The 27,743-nt window shown below is 52.6% G+C and overlaps 1 protein-coding gene across 2 annotated transcripts; it reads left to right on the top strand.

The window, feature by feature from the left end:
* Positions 1-1,160: 1,160 nt before the first annotated feature.
* On the top strand, positions 1,161-27,535 carry SYNM (synemin). Of its 2 annotated transcripts, XM_068990849.1 has the most exons (5): positions 1,161-1,970; positions 9,836-9,960; positions 19,077-19,144; positions 21,342-23,725; positions 24,647-27,535. In XM_068990849.1, exons 1-5 carry the CDS (start codon positions 1,161-1,163, stop codon positions 24,983-24,985), a joined length of 3,726 nt encoding a protein of 1,241 aa, XP_068846950.1. In that variant the 3' UTR covers positions 24,986-27,535. The 2 variants fall into 2 exon arrangements, with proteins under 2 accessions (XP_068846950.1, XP_068846949.1); XM_068990848.1 differs by having other exon boundaries at positions 21,342-27,535.
* The last annotated feature ends 208 nt before the right edge of the window (positions 27,536-27,743 follow it).

The following is a 27,743-nucleotide window of genomic DNA, read 5'->3' as shown; positions in this document are numbered from 1 at the left end:
TCTTTAGGCAAGTGGCTCACCTTCTCTGAGCTACAGTTTGGTGAGGATTACATATGATGCAGAATGGTATGATTTTGAAAGATTAGCCAGTGGTACTTCATTTTTTTCCACCTGCTATTTCCCATAACTTTTCCCAAACTGGGCAGCTATAGCAGTGGATGTTTCTCAGGGACAGGATTTCAAGAGTAAGTAGGAGAAAAGTTTTAAGTTTCAAAATCCAATTCCCTGAAGGGCACTGGGGCAAAGAACACCTGGTGAATCAGAGCAAAGCATCCTGCCGGAGATCCCCTGGTCCCTGAGAAGGCCCTCCTACCCTGCGAAGCCGGAGGAGGTGGGATAGAAGAAGCCCTGATGACGTGGAGAGTCGAGAAATGGGGAACAAACGCCTGCAGGCTGAGAGCCGCTCCACAGTGCCCCAGTGTGGCCCAGCAGAGATGCTCGTCCTGGTGGGACTTCCAGAGTGGTCTGGGTGCTGACATCACAGCAGCCGTGCAGCCTGACAAGCAACGGCCAGGTGGCGATGTGCACCTGGGTGAGCAGAGGACCGTAACGGGGAACCCTGCGGAAATCAGTCCTGGGTGTTCATTGGAAGGACTGATGCCGAGGCTGAAACTCCAATACTTTGGCCACCTGATTAGAAGAACTGACTCATTGGAAAAGACCCTGATGCTGGGAAAGATTGAAGGCGGGAGGAGAAGGGGACAACAGAAGATGAGATGGTTGGATGGCATCCCTGACTCAATGGACATGCGTTTGGGTAAACTCTGGGAGTTGGTGATGGACAGGGAGGCCTGGCGTGCTGCAGTCCATGGGGTCGCAAAGGGTCGGACACGAATGAGCGGCTGCACTGACCTGGGCATCCCTTCGGCGAGCCCGCCCGCGGTTTTCCGGACTGTCCCGGGGCTGGACGGCCGCGCGGGGCCACGATCATGCCGGCAGGGGGCGCCGCGCGGCCACGGTGCCCGCTCGAGCCGCGCCCTGATTGGCTGGAGGCCGCGCCCACTCCCGCCCGCCCGGCGGACCAGGAGCCGCGGCGCGCCGGCTCGCGCCACAGTCTGCGGGCCTCCGGAGCGGCGGCGGGGCCGGGGCGGCGCGGCGGAGGGGACAAGACCGGGTTCGGAGGGAAGCAGGCGGCCGGGGGAGCCCCGCATCCCAGCAAGATGCTGTCCTGGCGGCTTCACACGGGTCCTGAGAAGGCCGAGCTGCAGGAGCTCAACGCCCGGCTGTACGACTACGTGTGCCGGGTGCGGGAGCTGGAGCGAGAGAACCTGCTCCTGGAGGAGGAGCTGCGCGGCCGGCGCGGCCAAGAGGGGCTGTGGGCCGAGGCGGAGGCCCGCTGCGCGGGGGAGGCGCGCGGCCTGCGGCGGCAGCTGGACGAGCTGAGCTGGGCCACGGCTCTGGCGGAGGGCGAGCGGGACGCCCTGCGGCGCGAGCTGCGGGAGCTGCAGCTGCTGGGCGAGGAGGCGCGCGCCGCCCGCGGCCGCCTGGACGCCGAGCTCGACTCGCAGCGCCGCGAGCTGCAAGAGGAGCTGGCCGCGCGCGCCGCCCTCGAGGCGCTGCTGGCCCGCCTGCAGGCCGAGCGCCGCGGCCTGGACGCGGCCCGCGAGCGCGACGTGCGGGAGCTTCGCTCGCGCGCCGCCGCCCTGACCTTGCGCTACCGCGGCCGCGTCGCCGGCCCTGCCGCGCCCCCGCCGCGCCTGCGGGAGCTGCACGAGGACTGCGCGCTGCTGGTGGCCGAGGCCTGGCGGGAGACCGTGCAGCAGTACGAGGACGAGGTGCGCGAGCTGGAGGAGGCGCTGCGGCGCGGCCGGGAGAGCCGGCGCGAGGCCGAGGAGGAGGCGCGGCTGTGCGCGCGGGAGGCGGAGGACCTGAGGCGCGAGGTGCTCGAGCTGGAGCAGCTGCGGGCGCTGCTGGAGGAGGAGCTGCTGCGGGTCCGCGAGGCGTCCGAGCTGCAGGCCGAAGAGCGGCAGGTCGGTGAGCCGGAACGCCCCCACTCCGGCCCCGGGCGCCCGGCGGGTGGCGGGTCGCCGGACGGCGCCGCATTCAGGCCGGGCGCGGCGTCCCCGCCGGGCGGGCCCCGCCCAGGGGGTGGCCCTGGGGACCCCGGCGCCGAAGGGACCGCCCGACTCCGCGGCGCGGCCTCACGATCCCCCGCTGGACGTGGAGTGCGGTGCGATGGCTCTTCGTGCCCAGGGGCGGGGTCCTGCTCCGCTTGTCTGTTCTGTAGCCCTCGGCGGGCCTGGGTGCATCCTGACCAGTGACTCCCTAGACTCCAGGTTCTCTTTGCTATTTCCTGTACTTCAGGGACCAAGTTGACCTTAAAGTCGACCAGGAAGCCCCCCAGAGTGACTTCCAGAGGTGACAGCTCCTTCCTCCTCAGACAGGCCCCAGCGTTGCAAGGTTTCTAGGCAATGCCAAGCCCTTATCCTGAGTCGTTCAATGTGGCAGCACCGTTGCACAGTAGGACGCCTTTGGGGAAAGCGTAAATTGTCTTCCAAATCGGGTTTTTATTTTGCCAGAATGGTTTTCCTGTGGGAAGCAGCTGGTCGGGGCTCCCTGGGCCGCCACCGCCTTGTTTGTTTTTGGGATGGGCAGCGATCTTAATGAAGAGAACTTGATCAGAGATGTTTTCCTCACAGTACATGCTGATGCCAGATCTCTGGGTAGAAGCTGGGTTAAGGCAGGTGTCTGGCAGGATGTTATTACAAGTGCAGGTACTGTAAACAGTTTCTCGTCCAGAGAAGGGAAGCTCAGGCTTCTCACACTGACAGGGTGACACCTGCGGCTGGTTTATAACCTGTACACCCAGCCCAGTCTGCAGTTAGCCCCAATTCTCCCCAGACTGCGCTAGAATTGAAAATATTCCCCAATCCTACTCCTGTCATTAGTTCTCAGGATGCATCCACACAAATTCAGAAATATCTGGAAGGAAACCATTTATAGCTTCAAGTTAACAGTTTGTATTGGGGTGATTTTGTGCCTTTTTAAAAACAGAAGTGAAGGAAGTAAAGGAAGCAGCTGTGGCAGAGGGGCCTGTGGTGACGTCATAGGTACGATTAATCAGCAGGGATCCGTTGGTTGCCCCTGGTCCTTAGCACTGCCCTGGGGCTTCCCTCGTCAAAGAGCTGGAGTCTGGATGGCAAATCTTGAAGTGAAACAGTACCCAGTTGTTTGGAATGTAGTCTTTTGAATCATGGGTTTTTAAGCCTTTGCGTCATGGTTTGCAAAAGCCTCCTGCCAGGGTTGTAGCTGGGGTGAGGACAGGGAGTAGCGAAGTGTGCTGGTTTCCAGAACTTACTCTGCACTACCGCGCTTCCCTTTCCAGTGACGGTGGCCAGGGATACCAGTTCCAGAGGGCCCTATGTTCTATGTTGAGTGAAATCTAGAAAGTATCTTTAATGTAGGCTTTCATGGAGTTTTTAACCAAAGGGAAGTGTCTGCCAAGCTCCCTGCCTACTGAACCCCTTTGTAGGGAACCCCTGCTACACGTCAAGGGTCCCTGCTGTGCCAGCAGCCTTGGAAAAGCCTTCTTTTGAGGCGTGTTTCATGGGCTCAATCCTCACCATTCATTTGCAGTCATAGCCCACTGGGCTCATTTTGGACCTGGAAGCTCTGGTTTCAGTGTTCCTTTTAGCAGTAGCACCCTTTCGCTCGCTGTTACTCCTAAGTGCGCCCCCAGATATGAAACAGGTAGAAGCAGAGTTCCTCTGATTCCAGTAGAGGTGGGCGCTTGACATGCAGTTCAGATTACCTTCTTTGACACTGGGACTCCAGGGCCCTTCCCTGGGGTCACACCTGACCCAGAACCAGGACCCCACTGTCCTGTCCAGTAGTACTTCTCTTACTGGGATTTGCTTCATTCCACTAAAGTAAAGATGAAGGAAAATGTTGATAAGGACGTGCAGGCTTTATCGTACTGTGTATTTCCTTATCCATACCCTGAATCTTTCATCAGTTAGCTTAAAGCAACTATATTTCAAGTTGCATTCCAAAAGACTCTCAACACCAAGCATTAGTGTTTTATTTTTAAGGAGTGTAGAAATGCTAGAAATTTTGTTTAAGAGTGAGTATTGATGATTTAAACCCCAAGCTCCTGACGTCTTCAAATTCTAAAGAAGCTACCCTGGGGAGACTGGAAACAGAAGACCTGATTTAACTAATTTACTGTAATAAAAGTTTCATTACCAAGAATTAACTTCTTGTATGCTGGGTATCACAGGTACGAAGCCCATCACATGTGTTTTCACTCTCGGTCCTCATGCCAGTCTTAGGAAGTGGGTACCAATATTTGCCTCATCTTGCAGATGATGAAACTGAGGCCCATAGGTTACCCAGTTAGTAAGTAGCTAAGCCTGGATTTGATTGCAGCTTCATTGCTTGAGCAACTAACCATTGGGCAGTATTCCGTCTCTGCTGTCTGTTCTGTTAAAATGGACTTTAAACCAGTGTTCATTTTGCTTTCATACAGTGATGATCCCTGTTCTTCCTGAGGACTAGTGCAGAGGCGCCTGTTAATCTACAATTCTAAAATGCTTTCAGACCCTTCCAGCTGGCTGCTGTCAGAATAGTTTTAGAATTAAGTCATTCATTTACTTTCTTCTGTTTCCCGAATGGTTTAATGGAAACCCCTATTTGGAGGCAGGAACCCCCACATAGTATCCAGGCTCTGGGCTGCATCTGCAGCTCGAGGGCAAAGCTGCTCGCCAGGCCTCCCTGGGGAAAGTGGGCGTTCCCAGATGGCCTACATGCCTTAGGCCTGTCTGGTAGGCCCCTTGCCTCAGATTTGCCAGAGAAGTTTGATGAACTGACATCCATGTCCCCAGCATTTGTGTATAGTTCCGATTTCTTGAAGCTTCCCAGGTGGTGTGGTGGTGAAGAAGCCGCCTGCCAACGCAGGAGATGTAAGATATACGGGTTTGATCCCTGGGTTGAGAAGATCCCCTGGAGAAGGAAATGGCAACCCACTCCAGTATTCTTGCCTGGAAAATTCCATGGACAGGGGAGCCTGGCGGGCTACAGTTCATGGGGCCACAAAGAGTTGGTCACAACTGAGCGACTGAGCACAGATCACTTGAACCCGGCCTCCCACTCTGCAGGAAGGGACTTCAGGCAAAAACTGGAAGACGTTTGTGATTTACTCCAGCCTTACCCATAAACGCAGAAATTCTGGCTTGTGAAAGTGTGCTTTTAGCCTCGAGGCCTGCCCTGGACTGCTTACACAACTGCTGAGGTGTGAATGACTGAGAACTTTCTTTTGATTGTAATGGAGTCAGTTTAGCTGCCCTGCTTTGGTCTCATTTCTGGCTCTGCCATGTTTGTGTCTCCGTTTCCCCATCCGTGAGCTAGGGGTGATGAAAGTAGCCCACATTGAGCACGTAGTGTGCCAAGCTGGCCTCTAAAGTCCTGGGGATACAGCAGGGAACAAGACTCAACGGACAAGACCTTGACCTCACAGGTCTGGAGGTGGAAGCAGTGCGGTGTTCAGTGGCGGATGTGACCGGGGCGCGTGCGGGAGGGGGAGGGGGCCACCGCAGGCCCGGGGCTTCTGCTCTGAGCATGCGGAAGGCCGCTGGAGGGCTCTGTGCAGAGATGAGTGGTGACCTGTGTCATTTCATGGAGTCTCCTTGGCTGCTGTGTTGCACATGACTTCTTTGCAAAGCAGTTTGTGCGTGCTAAGTCGCATTGGTCTTTTCCAACTCTTTGTGACCCCATGGACTGTAGCAGAGAAATTTAATTATTGTTAAAATGCTTAGAAAAAAAATATCAGACACATTCAGTGCTCTAACTGCAAATCTGCTAAGCAGTTCGAGATCTCCGAGCCATGCCAAAGAGGTAACACAAAAATTCTCTCCCTCCCAGAACAGTTCTGCACCCCGCAAAATAAGAGGAGGAAAATCAGACTGTAAGTTGAGATAAGTGCAGTTCCAACCACACAGGTGGGAGCAGGGCGATCTCTTTTAGAGACCTTGCCATCAAGACAGGACGTGCTGAAGGACTGGGCCATGGGCAGCAGCGAAGGGCAGAGGTCGGACTTCACCCTGAAGTTGAAGCCCATAGGCTTTGCAGATGGATTGGACGTGGTGGGAGAGAGGGGGAAATCAAGTTCCTCTCCAGGGCTTGGGGCCAGAGGAGCTGGAGGAATGGGGTTGGTGCAGGAAGGCAGGCTTGGGTGGGAGAGCAGAGTTGGGTTTGAAATGCCTCTGAGATAGCCACCTGCTCTCATAACATAAAATGATGAGCCTGGAGTTCAGAATGTACCCTGGGTCGGAGCTGCAAATACTTAGCATCTAGTCAATGCATTGTTATTAACACTTACTTTTAGTTTTTGCATCTAAATGAGGTTATCACAGTATTTAAATTCCCTCGAGCTCCAGCACTCAAGGTGACCTTTGCACGCTCTTCCCCTTGTGTCTGGGTGATGTGCTTAGCTAGGAGCCGCTCAAGTTGGGTCAAGAGAAAGGAGAATTCTTTGGACACTGAGTGCAGCATGCTTTCCCTTGTGTAGTTTGCATTTCATCATCTGTTGTGAGGCACCCAGAAGTTCTCTAAAATAGCAACTGAAAAGGTGACCTTTTTCCCCAGCTCTTGTATCACTCGGCAAAACTGCTCTGCCTGGGTTAGAATTCACTGCTGTGTGTCAGGCTCAAGTGCCTTTGCCTGGCCCAGTGTCTGAAAACTTCTGGAGAACTGGAGGCCAAGTATGACACATTATTCAACCAGCAGGATGGGTTACAATTCCTGTGGAGACTGCTGGGAGCCAGTAATTTTTACATTTCCTGCTCCCAAAAGTCAATGAGTTTTCCTTTGACAGTTTAGGAAGACTTGACTCAGGTGGGAATGTGGTTGGAACTGCTCTTATTGTAACTTAAACAGTTTGATTTTTCCTCTATTTTGTGGGGGTACAGAACTGTTCTGGGCCCCTGGGAGGGAGAAAAATCTTCATGCCACCTCCTTGGCATGGCTGGGAGATCTTGACTTGCCTAGGAGGTTTGTGGTTAGAGAATTGAATATGTCTGGTTCTTTTCCGAAGCATTTTAGCAATAATTGAACTTCGCTGCAAAGACATTACTATATGTCATCAAATTTTAATATTTAGGTAGAATTTCCTCTAGTAGGAAGGATTCATATACTTATGTTTACACAGCATTTCATACTGTAACCTTGTACCTGAGTTTATACTTCCTCTAAAATGGGGGAACATGGGGTTTTAACACTGAGACTTAACTACAGAATACGTGAATGTCATGTGTGACCAAATTCTGGTAGCTGTCACTTAAATCAAGACTGGCCAATGGTCTGCTTTGATGAACCTCTTTACCTATTTATAATGCCAGTTTTGGAGGATGTTTACACTTGCCCACCCTCAGTTCAGTTCAGTTCCGTCGCTCAGTTGTGTCCAACTCTTTGCGACCCCACGAATCGCAGCACGCCAGGCCTCCCTGTCCATCACCAACTCCTGGAGTTCACTCAGACTTATGTCCATCGAGTCACTGATGCCATGCAGCCATCTCATCCTCTGTCGTCCCCTTCTCCTCCTGCTCCCAATCCCTCCCAGCATCAGAGTCTTTTCCAAAGAGTCAACTCTTCGCATGAGGTGGCCAAAGGACTGGAGTTTCAGCTTTAGCATCATTCCTTCTAAAGAAATCCCAGGGCTGATCTCCTTCAGAATGGACTGGTTGGATCTCCTTGCAGTCCAAGGGACTCTCAAGAGTCTTCTCCAGCACCACAGGTCAAAAGCATCAATTCTTCAGCGCTCAGCCTTCTTCACAGTCCAACTCTCACATCCATACATGACCACAGGAAAAACCATAGCCTTGACTAGATGGACCTTTGTTGGCAAAGTAATGTCTCTGCTTTTCAATATGATACTACCTAGTGGGAAATGGCAACCCACTCCAGTGTTCTTGCCTGGGGAACCCCAGGGACGGCGGAGCCTGGTGGGCTGCTGTCTATGGGGTCACACAGAGTCGGACACAAATGAAGCGACGCAGCAGCAGCAGCGCTTCTTAAATTTACTGCTTTGCTTAAAAATTATTCTTTCACTTTCAAAGCGAAGTAGCTTCAGTTTTTGTTTTAGCATACTTTATATAGACGAAAAGAACATGCAGCGGTTATTAGTCTGGATGCATAGAACTGCCATGAGAGGCAGAATCATTTACATGCTGGTCATGCTTGGTAAATCCAGTGTGAGACCTTAGTTGCATAGACTCTATTGATTTCGGACGGTCAGCATGTTGCCAGGTGCCTTTGATGGAGGGATCATGTGATAAATGAAAAGAGATTTCCTTCTCCCAATAGTCTTACAATTTTTAAATTCCACAAAGATAACTGTCTAAGAATGTAAGCTTTTTAGTTAATTGTATTCAGAAATAATTGCAAACCAGAAGTTAAAGTATGTAGACTTACTCAAAGTTCCAAGTATTTGTTCAGCTAATTCTTCCCCAGCATAACTATAAAATGCTATGTAAAACTGTTAATGCAGAGTAGTGCAGAACTGGGAAATGGTATAAATGAAACCATTGTGTTTATTAAAATATATTGTCGATTTAAACTGGTACATTTTGAGGAAGGTAATATTATCTTGGTCATTTCATTTCAAATCCGGTTCACCAGTTGTGTGTTGTATGACTCATGTAAAGGACCTTTTTCTAGAGACGGGGATGGGGGAGGCAGGGCAGTGGGGCGTGCAGGAGGCAGCACCCTGCGATGTCTCCCAGCCGGCGGACACGGACAGATGCAGTTAACCCCGCGGGAGCGGAACTGCCATGGGGACAATGTGAACACGTGCCTGGGAGCTCTTATTAACCATGTGCTATGAGAATGTCCAGTCCAGGCTGTGGTTTTTCCTGTGGTCATGTATGGATGTGAGAGCTGGACTGTGAAGAAAGCTGAGTGCCGAAGAGTGGATGCTTTTGAACCGTGGTGTTGGAGAAGACTCTTGAGAGTCCCTTGGACTGCAAGGAGATCCAACCAGTCCATTCTGAAGGAGATCAGCCCTGGGATTTCTTTAGAAGGAATGATGCTAAAGCTGAAACTCCAGTCCTTTGGCCACCTCATGCGAAGAGTTGACTCTTTGGAAAAGACTCTGATGCCTGGAGGGATTGGGGGAAGGAGGAGAAGGGGACGACAGAGGATAAGATGGCTGGATGGCATCAGTGACTCGATGGATCTAAGTTTGAGTGAACTCCGGGAGTTGGTGATGGACAGGGAGGCCTGGCGTGCTGCGATTCATGGGGTCGCAAAGAGTCAGACACGACTGAGCGACTGAACTGAACTGAATGAGAACAGTCATGAAGGTTTATATCCAGGTCTGACTTTTGACATTTATGCCCTGAATATTTTCTTGTCAAATTAATGTAACTTTTCTCCCAGATGATTTTAAAGTAGCTTGTCTACGTGAAGCAAAGAAGTCTGTATCAGCTTATATAACTGGGCAAATTGTGAGTGTGGGGAAGATTCTGTTTCAGATCTGAGTGACTTCTGTTTTAAATACAGTAAAATCCCTGCTTTCTAGTCTTGGCTTATTTTAAATAGTATCTTACTTCTCCAGTGTTACTGTATTTACTTACCTAGGCTGACTGATGTCTAAGGTGTAGAAATGCTTTACAAGCTTTATTATTAGGGAGTATGAACATAAAATTCTGTGTGCTAATCACATCTTCCTTAAGTGATAAAAAAAAAAAAAAAGACTTTTCCAGGTGGGAGAAATACAGTATTTAAAAATCGTCCTTGCAACAACTGTGTTTTTAATAAATCTGGAAATTTGTCATCTCTTTCTGTGTTGGACCCCTCAGAGCTCCAGCCCCCTGACCCCCAAAACTTCTGTTCTCTTTAGAGAGAGATCGCCTACCTGGAAGATGAGAAGGCAGCCCTCACCTTGGCCATGGCTGACCGGCTGCGGGACTACCAGGAGCTCGTGCAGGTGAAGACTGGCCTCAGCCTGGAGGTGGCAACCTACAGGTAAGGGCACTGCACTGAGCACTTTAAAGCCCCTGCAGGCTCTGTGCAGTGGCGGTGGCTTTGTCACAGCAAGGAGCAGCCCCCAGGGTGGCCAAGCCAGGTGTCCAGAGCCAGAGCGGGGAGGGGGACAGGGCCCCACTCAGATCACAGAGCGGGCACCCCCTACTGCTGGGAGTAGCTGAGTTTTGCCCCCTTGCCTGCCCTTTGCATGTCTAGGGAACCAGTGAAGAGCTCTATACATGCCAGCTCCCTGATCCTAGGGATTAGGTACCGTGTTAGTTACAGACCTAGAAAGGAGAGGACCAGGACTCGGACCCAGAAAGTCTGAGTCCATCTGCCAGTTGTGCTGTTGGTTCAAACCCCGGGTTCTGACTCTGTCTCCAGGGGTTCATCCTTCAAGAAACTCATCTCTGCCCAAAGATCAGCAGGGAGCTCCAGGTGCCTGGCTTTGTTTATGAAGGTGTTGACTTGAATTCGATCGACCCAGATGAAACAGTCACGGAGCCCTCAGAGGGGCGGAGGCCATGGCCTCCCTGGCATGACCTGTGGGTCACAGAATGGTGCTTGCCCTTAGTGCCCACCTCCTGTCCCCAGGGGTGAGCCATCACTGGCTGAGGTGGCACCTCACACCCCCTGCAGCTTTCCTAAGCAATGAGGACTGGACCGGGGGGCCCAGATTGCAGATGCTTACAGTGGAAGGACTTTCAGGGACCCAGGCACCCCACTTGTGAGATGACTGTGGTTACTGAGCCCTCACTGCCTGCCCGATGCAGTGCTGAGTCCTTTGAGGTTGCTCACTGCCTGTGTTGCCCTTCAGATGGTGGACACCATACACCTCTTTTGCACGTGGGGGAAGGGTCTAGAAGCAGGCATCCAGGCTGGTGTGGGGCCTGTGCCGGACCCACCAAGCCGTGTAAAGTGGACTCGATGCTCGCTGACTCCTGGTTGCTGTGAGCGTGACTCAGTCGTGGGTGTGGGTGAGCTTTGGAGCCTTGGCCCTGGCTGATCCCAGGAGGCCTGGTCGTCCGTGCCGTCGTCGTCAACAGATGGGCAAGGTAGACCTGGAGCAGGGGGGAGGGGACCGAGGCCCACCACCCCCCACTTTCCGGGCTGGGGCACGTGGCCGGGACGGAGCCCAGCCCGGATCAGCACGCCCTGGGGGCTGCCTGTGGGGTCTCCTGAGCTTACCCTCACTCTGAACATCAGAGCGACCTGGCTGCTCTGATGTGCATCTAGAAGCAGCTTTCTTTCCCACGAGTGTAAGCTGGGCGTCCACACTGGAGCCTGGGGCCAGCCTCAGCGACTCTTCACTATCTGGAAGACCTGCCTCAGCCAGCCTTTGGCCGGGGCTCTTGTTACCATCGGTGAAGAGAGAGCAGGCTGTCGGGCAGGCCCTGGGCAGGACCTGCAGGGGTCACTGAGAGGCCAGGCCTGCCCAGGGGCATGGGCCCTCCACCTGGATTGAGCGATGGTCCCGGGGCCAAGCTGGTGGGGGAGTCAGGGCACTAGGGAGGGCAGGGGCGATACTTGCCAGTCTGTTTCCCGAGGGCCATCTCACAACATTCTCCTCAGAAACCCCATGGGGTGAGTGCTGCAAAATCAGATCAGCAGGCTGTTCAAACACATGCTGAGTGAGATAAGCTAAACTTTACTAAGAAGGAAAACATCAAAATAGTTGGGCTTTGTTTGGGGGAGGGAAGCATTAATTAGGATTTTTGTCACTTGTTAGTGACAGAAGCCCGTCTCAGACTGGCTCAGGTCATAGGAGGCTCTACAGAGCGTGTTGGATTTTCCTGTTTCCTTTCTGTAAAAGTCCAGAGACTCTGACTTTACGCCTCATCTTTCCAGGGTTTTGCGTCCTGTCCCCACTTCCCTGTCGTGGGAAGTCAGCGTGTACAGGCGGGCCTCTTGCCTGAGAGGTCAGGGCCTCCCCTTCCTGGGAGGTGTTTGCAACTCTCCCAGCTCAGCTTTCCTCAAGGCTTAGCGTGTTTTTAGCTTTTCTCTTGGTGGTAGTTGAACTTTTCTCGCTCACATCCGCAGGGACAGAGTTCACTCCTGTCTGTGGCTGGGCATCTGTTTTTCTCACCCATTAGGAACTGCCGTGGCCGTCTCCTAGGAGTGTAGGAGGCATCAGTCCTTCCCAGGAAGTGGGTGACTGATGTCACTGTGCCTTTCTGAAGGCCAGGTGAACTTGGGGGAGATGGGGAGCCCGGCCCCCAGGGCTCAGCTCTGAGACCGGAGCCGCCTGCAGACCTGGAGGGCATGCAGGCAGCTGAATCTGACCGTTCCCTTGTAGCAGCCCAGAGCCTGGCATTTCCCATCACTGCTAAGTGTCCTGAAGATAAATCCTTGTCGTGTCTCACGTGACTCTCTCGGTACTTTGTGCTCCTGCCCAAATTCTGAGCCTAGATCCGAAAACTCTTCACAGGTGCCTGTTTGGTCTTTATGAACCTTGACTCGCCGTCCCTGGGAGGTTGATCCTCCCTCTGCTGCCTCCCGGAGGGTGGCGGGGACCACGGTGCTGGGGCCCGCGCCACTCGGCTGCTCGCCGCCCCGTCCAGGGGGCTGAGGTGGGCGACGGCTGCAGCCAGCGTTGCTCCCCCTCACTGTTCCCCGTCGCGGCCGCCCCCCTGCGCTGCTCATCAACCCTCACCCTGACCACACGCTTCCCACGGGAGGGGCGGGCTGGTCTCCGGGAAGCTGGAAGCGCAGCCCAGTGTGGCTGACTCTGCACTGTGTGGAGGCCAGCTCTTAAGTGCCGTAAACCCTTCCAAACCCAGGTGTCTGACCCTTTCCAGCAACCTTCACTGTGAAGAAGAAACGATAAAATAATAACAGAGTGGTATAACGCATAATTAATAGATATAAGCTTATAGTTTATAGCCTTCCTGTGGCTCAGTGGTAAAAGAATCTTCCTGAAACCTGACCTGGGTTTGATCCCTGGGTTGGGAAGACCCTCTGGAGGAGGAAATGGCAACCCACTAGTGGGCAGGAGCCCTGGGCTGGGCCGGGCCGGGCCGAGGCTGCCGTGAGCAGGGGTGCGGAGGAAGCAGGTGGGCATGGCTGCGCTCGCTCTCGTCTGCCTGTCGCCGGTCGTGTCATGTGCAGCTGGAGATGCTTGTCCGCCATCACACTGAAGGGGAGTGTTTGTTTACGAGGGGCTGAGGGACAGTGGGGAGATGCTCAGAAACAGGCAAGGGCTTGGTTCTAGGCCGCGTCTGCACGTGGGCGTCACCCAGAGAAACTGATGAAGCGGCGGCTCCTGGGCCCAGTCCTAGATGTTCCCATTACCTGGCGCCAGCTGGGCCCGAGCGTGGTCGTGCTTCAGCTGCAAGGGTGGTTGCCAGGTGCACCCAGGGCAGAGAAGCGCTGTTCCGGGGCCCTGCTCACGCAGGCCTGCAGACCTGCAGTGTTGGCGTCACTCGGCACCTCAAGCTTCTGGGACGCCTTGGGCCCACCCTGATCGGAGTTAGCTGTGACAGGATCCCAGGTGACCTGTCCCCACACTGCTGTCTTCAGAGACCCCTGGGGGCATCCAGAAAGCTCTAAGCCTGTTTCCCAGCAGGCTGGAGGACAGGACAAAGGACGGGCAGTCCTAGCGAGGGGCTGGTGGAGCATGCAGGGCTGGCTTCCTGGAAGAGACAGCGCTGAGTCTTGCAGGGAGGGCAGCCAGGAAGAGACCATGAGGAAAGGGCCTTTCAGGCCGAGGGGACAGCCGAAGCAAGGACCTGAGGACTGAGCTAATGTGTCTGTAGCAAGGCCAAGCATTTGGGCAGCTTGGTTTTAGGGGCTGTCCACGGAGGAGCACGTGTGATGGGTGGGTAAGAACCTCGCCTGTGAAGCTGTGTTCTATGAGCTGGGGTCTGCGCACTCCGGCTGCTCTGGAGACGGTCCGCATGCAGGGTATGATGCCTGCTCAGGGGGGGTCACAAGGGTGCAGCCGGGTGCTGAGGATAAGGCCACGTGGACAGAGGTAGCCTCCTACACCACGGGACATAAGACACGTCCCCGAGTGCAGGGCTTCTGGAGTCAGAAGGGAGTTGTGAGTATCAGGGGAAGTTTCTCGAGGGAGGTGACGTTGATCTGGGTCTTGGAGGATGGCAGAGGTTTGAACATACGCAGAAGAGGGGGAGGTGAGGGGGTGTCACGGGAAGAGGGAGACGTGTGCTTTGGTGAAAAGTCAAAGAAGATATTAAAATAATAGAATGCACGTTCCAAGAAAATACTGCACACGGGTTCCCGCTGGTGATAGGGTCTGGTACTGATGGTTCAGAGAGGGAATGGTGAGCTTCAGGCCAGGGTAGCCTGGGAGCTTTTCAAGGTTTGTGGGATTTGAGTTGGGCCTTGAAAGGTAGGGAAAGGGGGATAGGAATACGACAGTATTCAGAACTTACCATGTCCTGAGCCCCTTGCTGCTGATATAAAGATCAGGCTGACAAGCTACAAATTGACAATTTGTAGAAACACAGTTGAAAAATAGAGAATCCCCCTCCCTGCCCACCGCACCAGAAGAGGACAGAAGCCCATCATTAGGAGTAGGCTGTTAGAAAACATATTGCGGGGTGGGGGAAGATAGTCAAAGTTGAAACAAAAGATGCAGAACTACCCAGAGTAAGCTGAGTCCAGAAATGACAAAACAGGGTAAGCAGGGCCCCCTCTTGGATTTCTGGTCCAGGGTACAGATGATGAAATCTCCATCAGAATTTACAAAGAGGCTTTGTTTTTTATGTTCTGGGAGTGGAGAGTATAACAGTTCTAAGTTTCCCCTGGAAAAATGGAGAGCAGGGCCAAAGGATTTCTCAAACACTAAAGGTAGTCTTGCCTGGCCAGGTACTGAAGTGTAGTGCAAAGATTTCCTGTCTGGGGACTTCATGGCAAAGTCCTTTAGGGTCTTTGTGTTGATGTGTCTGTGTTGGGGGAGGATGTTCATACGGAACTCCCTTTATCTGATCTCAGTGGGCAGACGCGGTGGGTTTTAACTGAGAATATCCAGTGTCTTGGTTTACAATACAGATAGCGCCTAATGCTGGTAATTTTATCATTTTAATGATGTTTCTGGCTGCTCCATTATTTTTAAGACCACCTATATCTTTTTATGTATTTGTTCAAAGGAAAACATTTCTTGGAAATTCTCAAGTTCTTGGATAAATACATTTTGTTATTTTAAAAGTTGAATCCTGCTTTGGGAAAACTTATAAAAATGTGTAATGCTGAGACTTATCTGCCTATAAGGTGAAAAACCCGAAATTAAAATCTTGTAGTTTTAAGGATAGACAATTAGGACCAAGGATCAACGGATGCAGCTGGTCGTTAGCCCCACATCATTGTGTAAATGAATTAGCCCTCAGTTAACCGTGGCTTTAGGTAATCCAGAATCTCTTCCCTTCTTGAATTATTTTCATTAGTGGAAAATCGGCTTTTTTCTGAGGCCAGTAGGAAATGATGTCGGTGACGGGGATGGCTGACCTTTACTGAGCACGTGCTCTGTGACAGCCATTGTTGCGAGAACTTTCTAGTCACTTTATCAATTAGCACTATAAACCTCTCCTCTGTTAATTAGCACTGCAAACAGTGCTCCTTGTTTCAGAAATGCAGAAGCTGAGCCACAGAGGGTTGAGCAGCTTGCCGGAGTCACAGGGCTAGGAAGTGGCAGGGCTTGAATCCAGGCAACCTGATTCTGGAAGTTTCTCTGCTCACCACTCTGTGTGCTTTCTCTTCTCTGCTTTATTCCTAATCTTGTTTTTTGCCTCCGTTTTTTTTTTTTCTTTTTCTGTGTCTGGATTTGACAGACTTTCCACGTGTGCGTTCACGCCGAGCACAGAGGGGATGGCCAGAGGCGCCTGGCACCACTGCCTGCCTGTGGCCTTTCACCCGCCTGTGTCAGGGGCTGCTGCTGCTGCTAAGTCGCTTCAGTCGGGCCCGACTCTGTGCGACCCCATAGACGGAAGCCCACCAGGCCCGCCCCCGCCCCCGCCCCCGGTCCCTGGGATTCTCCAGGCAAGAACACTGGGGGAGACCTTTGCAAATCCGATGGCGATGCGGGTCCTACAGATGGACTTCCGCCCCCCTCTCCTCCCTTACCCTCTGGTCCCCAGTCCCCATCTAGAGTGGCAGGCGGTCCCCTAGCCTCTTTGGAGCTGGGGGGCAGGGAAGTGCCTTCTCCCAGCCCCTCCCCTCCTCCCGCCCCCACCACGGGTGCTTTGTCAGGAAGCGCCTGGGGAACCATCTCTCCACCAGGACCGGGACCGGGCAGGCTCCCCCCAGGCTGCTTCTGGAAACAGCTTCTGCTCTTCTCCCTTCCTGGTGGGCGTGCAGGGCGGCCAGCAGCGTGTGTGCCCTGGGCTGTCTGCAGGGTCGGCCGCCCAGCGAGGAACCATTGTCAGCCCCCGCGGGGGTCTGTCAGTGCTGGCCAGCATCAGTGCTCGCTTCCACCCATGGGCCTGTCTCAGCGGCCTCAACGAGGCCGCGGACCTGGTTTCCCCACACACATGTGCTTGTTTTCTTGCCCCTCGAGGCTGCCAACCTGAGGGCCTTATGAAACGCTCACTAATAGCCCATGATTCAGGCGGTTGGCATCTCTCAGCAGCACGGTGGCTCTGGGCAGCTTTATTCCTCCACTCCCAAAATAACCGGAGAATGCTTGACCTGCTTCTTAAAGCTGTACAACTCTATTCCTTAAAAACCATTCCTTTGAAAGCTTTGGAGGGGGCCGACCCTTCGTGGCCTCGCCCCGCGGTTTTGGGTCTTCCTCTGCCGTAGTCCTGTGGGCAGCACTGAAGGCGGGGCGCCGCGTGTCTGGGGGCCTTGACGGAGGCAGGGCGCCGCGTGTCTGGGGGGCTTCACTCAGGCGGGGCGCCGCGTGTCTGGGGGGCTTCACGGAGCCATGGGTTCAGCACCAGCGGCCCCGCCTGTGAGGCCCGTGCTGGGCGGCTGGGAGGAACAAGGTGAGGCCCACCGGTCGGGCCAGCTGTCGGGAGGGGTGTTGCTGCGGGCCTGAGTCCTTGGGGGGGGGGTGTCCTTTCCCTAGGGGCCTTGTGACTGAAATCACAAGCGATGTTGGCTGTGCTTTCGTTAGTGTGGTCTGGAGGCTCTGCCGTAGGGGGTTCGATCGACAGTGTGTGTGAGACGGTACCATCTCTGCACCTACAAGGAGGCCCAGGTGGCTTGCAGGGCAGCCGAGGGCCCACGCTGCCTGGCCCCCGTCTCAGCCGGTCTGCTCACCGTAGGCCAGATAGGCACAGTCGGCCCAGCGGGGGATTGCCAGGGCTTGGGGAGACAGACGGCAGGGTCGGCCTGCTTAGGGTGCCCTGTCTTAGGGCTGGCAAAGGCCTTGGGGGCGGGAATGCTAGGGCTCTATCACCCCTCGAGGTCTGGTGCCCCTCCTAGGAACCGCACCCGACTTAGGGTCCTGCACTCTAGAAGTCTGGTGATGAGTTGTATTTTCCCTGAAAGAGGAACAAAGCCGTGGCCCTGTGAGGGAGAAGGAAGGTGTTTTTCCCGTGGGGGCATCTTTATCCCGAGCACCCCGCCCACCTGTCATCTCTTCTCTGCTGGGCGGGACACCCTGCAGGCCCTTTCTGCCTGCTGTGGGCAGCCAGTGAGAGCACCTTGTGGTACCCGGGGCTTCCTCCCGAGCAGGCGGAGGGAAGAGCTGAAATAGGACTTGGCTTCTCGGCAGCTCCCACACCCTCGCCGTGGCCCCTTGGCTATAGGACGCTGCCTTTCCTGCTGGTGCCATCCCGGGTGCACCCCCCACAGGCTGACTTTCCCGTCAGCGTGTGCCTTTTTATCCTGTAGGGACCTCGGCATTTTCTATTTGTGTTCGGGGAACCCAACACGCTGGGTCAGGAGGGTGTGGGATTAGCGGGCCAGTGTTTGGTTTCCTGGCTCTCCGGGTGTGGAGCGCGAGGCTCTGGGCGTGGCCCCGGGACGTCCGATGAGCCCTCCTGCGCACATCTGGACTGGCACTCCTTGCCCTCATCTCTGCTTCTCCCGAGGCTGCGGGCTGGGGGGCTCCTGCCCTCCTCCAGCCTACCAGCGGGGCTCTCGCATGTTTGGGAATCACTGCCTTTGAATCCATGGAAACAGCACTTGGCACTGCTCTGCCTGACCCCAGAGTCCCCGCTGGCGGCCCTCCCCTCTTTGGCTGCCCGGCTGTCAGTGGTCAGTCAGCATTTCCAAGTGGGCTCCACTTCTGCTTGCCCTTTGCCCTATGCAGTGTATTTCTTGGAACTGACTTGGTGACCTCACATGTTGCCCTGGCAACCGAACAACTGTTGTGCCTAGAGCAGCCTGCATCCTAGGGTCTCGGGGCCCTGGGTCTGGCTGAACCACCGTGGAGCACAGAGGCCACGATGCCTGCATCTGCTCTCTCTTCAGGGCTTCGAGTCCTAGACGTGGATAACGGTGAAGACTTGACGGTTTTACACTTTTGGAGTTAGGCATGGCCAAAGAACCCCCGAGTCTAGTGCTTTCTGCCATGTTTATCAGAGGAGGTAGCTGGATGCTGCCTGGAAATGAGGCCCTGGGGGCTGTGGTGGAGGGGGCGTCTGAAGCTCTTCTCTCTCCTTTTCTGCCTGCCCCTTCCGTCTCTCCTCTACTGTTTTCATCTCTAAGATGTCCCCATGGAACGCAGTTGGAGAAGTGCTCATGCAGTCCGACTGGCTTGTTTACAGACAAGTGTCAGCCCTTCCTCTGACCCTAGTTAACTCCTGACCTGTGACTCCAGGGAGACCCCGGTGGGGTAGTAGTAACTGTTCTGGGGCTCTGTGGTCCGGGGTGGCCTGCCAGGCATGGGCCCTTCCCCACTTCCCAGGGAAGCCAGGTCCCCGGCCTCCCCTCCTGGGTCCACATCCCTCTGTCTCCTCCTCCTCCTCGCCCTGGGTTTGGAGGGGCTTTCTAGAAGGCCTTGGCTCTCCAGTCCTCCTGGAGGCCTGGCGCCTGTGTTTGTTTGGCTGATAGGTGCTCTCAAGCCAGGTCTGGCCTGGTCTTGCATGCCCTGCGGCATCTGCAGACCGGTGAACCTGCCCCAGTGTGTCATCGACCTGATCCACGGCTTACAGAGGCACTTCCCATCTTCTATTTCCTAATGAGCTTTTTAAAAATAATTTTTACAGAGCCTTACTGGAAGGAGAGAGTAATCCGGAGATACTGATTGTTGAGTGCATTGAAAACATGCCACAAGGTAAATATAAGGGAAGCTTATCATTTAACGTAAAGATGCTGTCCATCTGCGCAGGTTTATTCTATGGATAAAGAGTAAAGTATCATTTATCTGGAAGAGTTGGGGTTAGATAAGAGTTTTCAGATAACTGTCATTCATACCTCTCAAGTACCAAATAGAATTTACTTTCGTTTCAATGGCTTGGGGTAAAGAATCTGCCTGCAATGCAGGAGACACGGGAGGTGTGGGTTTGATCCCTGGGTTGGGAAGATCCCCTGGAGAAGGAAATGGCAACCCACACCAGTATTCTTGCCTGGGAAATCTCACGGACAGAGGCGCCTGGTGGGCTACAGTCCAAACAGTCACAAAGAGTTAGACATGACTGAGTGATTAAGCACGCACAGTTTCAATAATATGCAAATGAGATTGTATAGGAAAGGGCTTCATTAACTCATTTTCATCTAGCTAGTGTTTTGAGGGTTCTTCCTACCCAGCTTGGTGAGGGAGGAGAGGGCTGATGGAGAGCCAGTGAGAAGGTGGAGATGGATTTGCTCATCACACCCTTTGGAGGGAACACCCTTTACAGAGCAAAGACGTTCAGCCTTAACATGGGCCCAGGGAGGTATTCCTTTGTCCAGCAGGCTCAGCACTGGAAGTTGCGAGCAGAGGTAAAAGGATTATACCGTTTCTACTGGCCTTTGTCCATGTGGGCAGCTCAGGGCGATGCAAGCAGCAGTGTCAGCTAGTGCCCTGAGGTTGACCTCTGTCCAGGCCAAAAGCCGCAGCACAAAGCCCAAACTTCCTGTGGCTGCAGAGCCGACTATTAGAGACTTGGTGTTCATTAGAAAGACCCAGAGAAGCTGCAGATAACTAAGAAAAAGAAAACTTCCCTGGACCTGTACAGCCTTTAAGAGCTTGCTTTCTTGAGCGAGGGCAGAGTCCATTAGGTACAATGTGTTGGGTGTACACCCTACTCTGTAGTTCAGCTCCGTGAGTATTGTCATGTTCAGAATCATGGTGTTGGGCATACATGTATGTATTGGTTACCACTTTCAGGAGAGTGATTATAACAGCCAATCTGTATAGGTGGTAGATTAAAAAAAACACAACTACCACCTCCATCTTTATTTTTCAAAAGCAACATCCCAGATTAGATACTTCACAGGATGATAGGTCACTGGGTTCAGAACAATTTTGGTTCCAGTCACCTCTGATTGGATGGAATTTGGTCTTAGACAATGTCCAGCAAGTTTGCTTTTGAATTTGAGAGGAAGCTGGTTGGCTGCAGTGGGGAGACGCAGAGGATGAGAAGGCTCTGTCCAGATCAGCAGATGGGTATGGGGTAGGCATGAGGGGGTACCCCCAAGGTAGACGGTCCTGCTGGCCAGGCTACATTCCTACCACCAGCAGCCACCCCTAACTAAGAGCAGTTACCCTGGGGTGTGTGGCCATCCCCAAGGGTAGCATCTCTGTGGATGGGCCAGAGCAAAGGAGGAAGCCCCACCGTCAGCCTCCCATGACATTAAGACAGATTGTAGTAGTGGTGACTAGCTAGCTTCCTGCTTTGGCACCTTTTCAAATGAGATGTTTGAAAAAAGAAAAAAAGTATAAAAGTCGAATCAGGGAGTTTTTAAAAAAGTTAAATTCTTCAGTATTTGTTGACCCAACATGGAAATCAGTGAAGGAAAAAAAAGAGCATAGTAAAAGGTGGTGGGGTAATACCATTCAATGTTTAAGAGTTATATACTCTATCTTTGGTAATTATGAAGCTCTTCTCTGCTCATCAGTAAAAAAAAGTTACCTCAACAAAGTGGAAATGAAGGATTCCAAACTGTGAAATTTCTGCCACATAATCATGGGGTCGCAAAGAGTTGGACACGACTGAGCAACTGAACTGAAATACACCCCTAACCTCACTGGCACAAGGTGCCATGCTTTATGATCACGTTTGATATATTTAAGATGGATGAGTATTTTAAGATCAGTATTTGGAGAAAAGTGTTGTGTGGGAGCATTTGTAGAGCTGTATTTTATTGTCCTGGGATTCTTTAAACTACCAGAAAAAGTAATTTGGGAACCGAACATATCTCATTTGTAATGACCCTTCTGTGGTAATGGTATATATTATGACGGGATAAGATCTGATCTGTAGTGATGCTTTTAAGATGAAAAAAGGTAATGATGACTATCATTTTAATGTACTGTTCAATTTCTACAGAATTCAGAGACAAGTCCTATCAATATACCACCTCAGTATTACAGAAAGAAAATGAGAGAAATCTGTTTCCAAGGCAAAAAGCACCTCCTGCGAGCTTCCGGCAGAGCCTGGCGCCGCGGTCTCAGCCACCCGTCGGGAACGATGCCAGAAGAGGCGTGCTGGGCTCCGGATACTCTTCCTTCACCACTGCCTGGCGGGAGAACGCGTACCAGAAAACTGCCAGCGGTCAGACCAACTTCGGAACGTTCTCTCCAACCCCCGGTCTTTTAAGAAATACTGAAGCTCAAGTGAAAACATTCCCTGAGAGGCCAAGAACCGAAGGAACAAAGCCTTCACCCACTAGTTCAGCCAAAGAGTCCGCCGCGGCCGCGGAGCCCTACCGAGAACGCCGGGCCAAGATGGCGGCAGCCGCTTCCGAGGGCACGTGGTCAAATGAGAGGACCGTCATTTGGGGAAAGAAAACGGAAGCTAAAGCCACAAAAGAGCAGGAGAGAAACAGACCGGGAACCATTCAAACAAAGCGAGAAGAGAAAATGTTCGATTCCAAAGAGAAGGCTTCAGAGGAGAGAAACTTAAGGTGGGAAGAACTGACAAAGTTAGATAAAGAAGCAAGAGAGAGAGAAAGCGAGCAGATGAGGGAAAAGGCCAGAGAGAAGGAGTCGCTGAAGGAGGAAAGTGTGAAGGGGAGAGAGATACCGATCAGGCTAGAGGTGTCCCAGGACAGCACAGCAAAGGTGGCCCCCCAGGGCCTCCAGACACCCCTAAAGGAGGATGCTGGTGACGGGACAGGGAGAGGGGTGGAAACCAGAGAGGAGGCCGGGTTTACTCTGGGCGCCAGCGACACCGCAGCCTCTCTGAAAGGCGGTTCCATGACTGAAACCATAGCTGAGAACATCGTTTCCAGTATCCTGAAGCAGTTTACCCACTCTCCTGAGGCAGAAGCGTCCACTGAGTCTTTTCCAGACACAAAAGTCACTTATGTGGAAAGGAAAGAAGTTCCCGGTGACAGAAAAGCAAAGACTGAGATAGTCGTGGAGTCGAAACTGACTGAAGAGATCGACATTTCGGATGAAGCTGGCTTGGACTACCCGTTAAGCAAGGATGCTAAAGAGGTGGAGCTGAAAGGAAAATCGGCAGAGCGTTTGATCGGAGACGTGATCCGTCTCGGTCTGAAGGGGAGAGAAGGGCGAGCAAAGGTCGTCAACGTGGAAGTCATCGAGGAGCCCATGAGCTATGTCAGCAGTGAGAAGGAAGATGAGTTTTCTACCCCGTTCGAAGTGGAGGAGGTCGACGACGTGTCTCCGGGCTCCAGGGGGCTTGTTGAGGAGAGAGAGGAGGCGGTTTACAGGGAATCAGATGTCACGTGCTCAGGGGACGCAGGTCAGGAGGCCAGGCGGCCCCAGGAGAGCGTAGCTCACGTGGAAGAAGTGACGGAGGCAGGTGACTTGGAGGGAGAGCAGAGTTACTTTGTGTCGACTCCGGACGAACACCCTGGGGCCCATGAGCGAGAAGAAGGCTCCGTGTATGGGCAGATCCACATTGAAGAGGAATCCACCATCAGGTACTCCTGGCAGGATGAGATCGTGCCGGGGTCTCGGAGAAGAGTGCGGAGGGATGACATCCCAGGAGAGGAGGTCGTGAAACCGGTGGATGTTCCAGAAGCGTCTCTGGAGGGGGACACAGCATCTGGTCCCTGGAAAGAACAAACTAGAAGTGGCGAGTTTCATGCCAAGCCCATAGTCATTGAGAAGGAAATCAAAATACCCCAAGAGTTCCACACATCCATTAAGGAAGGCTCCAAGGAGCCCAGGCACCAGCTGGTGGAGGTGATCGAGCAGCTGGAGGAGAACCTTCCGGAGCGCATGAAGGAAGAGCTGTCCGCCCTCACCAGAGAGGGCCAGGGTGGGCCTGCGGGTGTTTCGTTTGACGTGAAGAAAGTCCAGAGCGCGGGCAGCGGGGCTGTGACCCTAGTGGCCGAAGTCAACCTCTCACAGACGGTGGACGCCGACCAGTTAGACCTGGAGGAGCTGAGCAGGGATGAAGCGGGGGAGATCGAGAAGGCCGTGGAGTCGGTGGTGCGAGACAGCCTGGCACGGCGGCGCAGCCCAGGCCCGGGCAGCCCGGAAGCGGAGGCTGGCCGAGGCTTCAGGCGCTGGGCCACCCAAGAGCTGTACAGCGCTTCCACGGGGGAGGCCGATGCGGGCCTGGCCTCGCCCCCAGGCCCCGTGTCGGCCACCGTGGAAGTCACCAGCCCCACGGGCTTTGTCCACGCTCACGTGCTGGAGGACGTCAACCAGTCTGGGGGGCGCGTCCAGATAGCGTCCCCTGGAACGTGGAGGACTGAGCAGGTCTCTGTCGAAGGCCGCGCCGCCCAGGCGGTGGAGGTAAGTGCAGAGGGCAAGGCGAGTTGGGCAGCGGGCTCGGCGGGAGCCAGCCGGTCTGCAAGGCTCTTTACGTTGGGTGCCCGTCAGAGCCCAGTGTCCACAGAAGTCATCTTCCCAGGGCCTGATGCCGCCTGTCCCGAGGCCGGGGCCACAGAAGAGCCTGGCTCTGCAGAGCTACCCACAGAGCCTCCCAGATATGGGAGGCACAGCCCATTTGGCTCCCAGCAGTTTTATGCTCAGAGGGAAGTTATTTTCCAGGCCCCCATTTCTGGGGTGGGGAAGGCAGGTGACTCTTCTCAAGCAGAAGAGTTAGTGGACACCCAGACTTCCATAAAGCACCTTCGATTAGGCACTCGGGAGGGGCTCAGTGAGCAGATCCAGCTCACAGGCCCCCTCTCAGGCACAGTGGAGTTGGGCGTCAGGGAAGCTGCTGTGCTCATGGAAGCGTGGTCAGGGGACGGCACGTCCATCCAGCATGTCACTATCGGGCCTCAGAGGCATCAAACAACCGAGCCGATCGTTCCCCCGCCCTTGGAATTTAGCGACTCAGAAAGCAGCACCCACAGAGAGGGCTCGGCAGACGAGACCCTGGCCACCCGTAGTTACACTGTGGGTCGGAACATCCTGATGACTGAAAAGAGCACCTTCCAAAGGGTCGTTTCTGAGTCTCCCCAGGAAGCTAGTGCAGGAGACATGTCAGGGAATGAAGTGACATCAGGTGTGAGCAGATCCTTCAGGCATATTCAGCTGGGTCCCACGGAAGCCAAGACCTCTGAACACATTGTCTTCCACGGACCCATTTCCAAAACCTTTGCACTTGCTGGTTCGGTAGACTCCCCTGAAGTAGGCGAGGTTGCAGACAGTGGCAGAACACTAAGGCATGTTGCCCTGGGGCCCAAAGAAACTTCGTTTACCTTTCAGATGGACGTGAGTAACGTAGAGGCGACCCCCCGCTGGACACAAGAGGCCAGAGTCCTCTTCCCTGCAGGGACGGAAGCAGAACCTCCTAGTGTGTCTGAGCCTGGTGCTTGGAGAGATGCCAGCAGTAGGAATGACCTGGCAGCCGGCGTGAGCTTTCAGGGCTCTGCTGGGGACAGACACCAGGCCCCCGGGGAAAGGGGCAAGGAGCAGGCTGAATTTGATAAGACGGTGCAGCTGCAGAGGATGGTAGACCAGAGGTCAGTGATTTCAGACGAAAAGAAGGTTGCCCTCCTCTATCTAGACAGTCAGGAGGAGGAAAATGAGGGACACTGGTTTTGATAAACAGATATTTGATTTAAAATGCCATCTTGTTTGGTAAAATACCAACACACAAAGGCCTTTAAGGGAGGGAGGTGAACTCTTTATTAAAACCTCCCCCTTTTTCTACTTCGAGTACTCTAAGCAGTGTCTTTTTACTTTATAATCTGTAAAGATTTCAAACTAATTCGTGCCTTAAAAGGCATTGGAATTTTATTGAGTTGGGACTTTGACAAGAAATACTTTTATCTTTTTAGTCTTAAAAGTTCCTTTTTCTGGAGTTTTCTTTCCACTCCTAGAGATGATTTCTCCCATTTTTGCACCTGGTCACAGAAGTGCCTGGCATATGTTTGAAAGTCTAATTGCCTAGGTAAGACACCTAAATGGCAATGGGATTAAAGTAATATATTTAAGAGTAAATTTTATTCACATGTGCTAACATGAAATAGTAAACTAACCATTTTAAGGGAAAAATGAATTCATTTGTCCATTTACAAAGTCTTTTCAAAAAGAAACCATAGGAAACAAGCAGATTGAAAAAAACGAAATGATTTCATCATAGGAAAAAGTTACTCTTCTTAGAGTTAAATTCATTTTAAGACTTGAATGAATTGCCTTCTTTGTGCACAACTTTAAAAAATATAGCATTTTATCTATGGAGAAGACAGCTCCAGCCTCCTGCAGTGTATCAGATCAGCACACTTGCTACATTTGCACAAACTCCTGGAACCCTGCACTGGGTCCAGGTGGGGGCAGGGAGTTGGGGAAGGATTACTGGGAATGGCTTATAATACCAGCTTTTCGTGGTACTAGGTCATTAAGTAGTGCACAGTCTAAATACTCTTTTTGGTTTTAACAAGTTCTGGAGTAGCCAGCTCCTACCAGAGTGTACTTGAGCTTTTCTGCACCTTAGCCTATAGGATCTAAACTTTCAATTTTACTAGTGGGAGGTAGACCCTGAAGACAATAGAAAGGAAGCTGAAATGCATACTTGCAGGGTGGTCACGCACAGTACCGTTGGAAGCCCAGGTGGGTTGTGCCTCCCAAAGAAGCCCCTCCCAGTCCACTGATGATGGGGGTGGAGGCCTTTCTGAGCACAAAGGGTTCGAGATGGAAGACGGCAACCAACCTCAGGGAGGTTTTTGCACTTTAGACAGAACTCATGACCGTTGGGTGTTTTTTTCCAGGGAAACAAATGATACATTAAACAGAATAAGATGTTTTGGGGAAGGAACTGGGTGCTTCTGTTGCCACCCAGCCCAGAAGCACCCAGGAGGGCCCCTGGAGCAAGCAAAGGCCCTACTCTCCCAGGCCACAGAGTACAGCCCTGCAGATACACACCACTGAATTGAAGATACTAGAATGGGTGTGCTCTGTCTGGTGTGTTTTGCACAAAGGTATTGTTCTTAAAGCTTGCTTCTTTTAAGCTGTAGCGGCACATAAAAATAGTATCTCTAGCAGCACAGTATTATTTTAACCCAAACTAGTTTCTTTCACTTAATGTTGTCTAAACCGTACCTCCCCCTAACACAGTAGCACAGACCTAACTGCCTGTAGCGCATTGAGGAATGATGATCCCAGCTTTGTCATCCTCAGGTGGAACGTGGTTACTGGGGCAGTTATGAAAGTTGAGGATCTTCCCTCTGGCTTTCAGAGGATGGCCCTCAGCCTCCACAGAACACATCTCAGCTGCCAGGAATGGCTACAGCAGGTAGTTTAGAGAGTGTGTTTTCCTAATCAGGAAGTGGAGGAGCATCACAGTACAGCTTTCAGGATGATCTATTTTTAAAACACCGTGAAGCAGGGCATAGAAGGAAAGTTGATTTGAATTGCAAGTGTAAACTTTTGTTGTCTGCCAGATGAACTGGTGATTGTCAGAAACTGTCAGGGGAGGTGACGGCTTTTCCAACAAAGACTCCTGATTTCTAATATAAAGAGTTGGTTTTATGTTGATTGTAATTGGTAATGGTATTTGTATAGGTTATTTATTGTTGAGAACTGGTCAAGGTGACAGCCTATTGTCTGATGGCAAGACAGACTGATGATGGGGGGTGTCTGTTATGTGTGTCTTAAGTGTGGGCTGAGCTCAATGTCACTCTCCTAGCTTATGACCCTGGGAATGAGTGCTGAGGTGAATAGATTTTTAATGTCCTGACCCACCTCCATTGGAAAATAAGTGTCTCAGGTCTTAATTTGTATCTCCATGTTGGAGTGCACATCTTCAAGAAGTATCCTGTCAAGAGTGTTTGCCAACATGGAGTCATGAGCTGTGGTTGGTTACTAAGTCTCTGGAACAGCTCAGAGCAGGGCGTGCCCTTGACCCTGTGACAGGTCACCCCGTGGTTCCATGTCCTTTAAAACCAGAGACAATAGTAGTCAGCTTTAGGTGAGAGAGGGTGAGGACACAGCCAGCCCTTTCGCATTTATTATCGTGTAGACAAAACGGTGTTAATGGGATGTTTCTCACCTCCCCACTGGTTGTTTGGATATTGTTTGTTTAAAGTGTATATTTAGAATGGAATCATCTAAAAAGCTGATCTTGCTAACCTCCTGTTCCCTTTGAAGGGATATATCATAAGAATGTGTAAAAATAAAAATCTAAGAAAAAAACCCCCATGTTGTTCCTAAAGAGAATGAATGTTTTCCAGTAGGTGTTTTGTGGTTTTTATTTAAGTTCTAACCAAAGGATATATGTGTTTTTGTGCATGTTTTTTATGGTGGCACAGAGTCACTGGGGAGAATATATATATGAAAAGTCTCAGTTATTTAATTACTCACA

Source organism: Capricornis sumatraensis, chromosome 19, assembly GCF_032405125.1.
Source record: "Capricornis sumatraensis isolate serow.1 chromosome 19, serow.2, whole genome shotgun sequence".
NCBI classification, from domain to species: Eukaryota; Metazoa; Chordata; class Mammalia; order Artiodactyla; family Bovidae; genus Capricornis; species Capricornis sumatraensis.
Note: the sequence above shows the minus strand (reverse complement) of the source record. Positions and strands in the feature narration are given on the sequence as shown.

What these genes read in the sequence shown, in the direction of transcription:
- SYNM (XM_068990848.1), top strand. Translation starts at nt 1,161, where the DNA reads ATGCTGTCCTGGCGGCTTCACACGGGTCCTGAGAAGGCCGAGCTGCAG. An exon ending in TGCAGGCCGAAGAGCGGCAG is followed by an intron (nt 1,971 to 9,835) that starts GTCGGTGAGCCG and finishes TGTTCTCTTTAG; the next exon opens with AGAGAGATCGCCTACCTGGA. An exon ending in CATTGAAAACATGCCACAAG is followed by an intron (nt 19,145 to 21,341) that starts GTAAATATAAGG and finishes CAATTTCTACAG; the next exon opens with AATTCAGAGACAAGTCCTAT.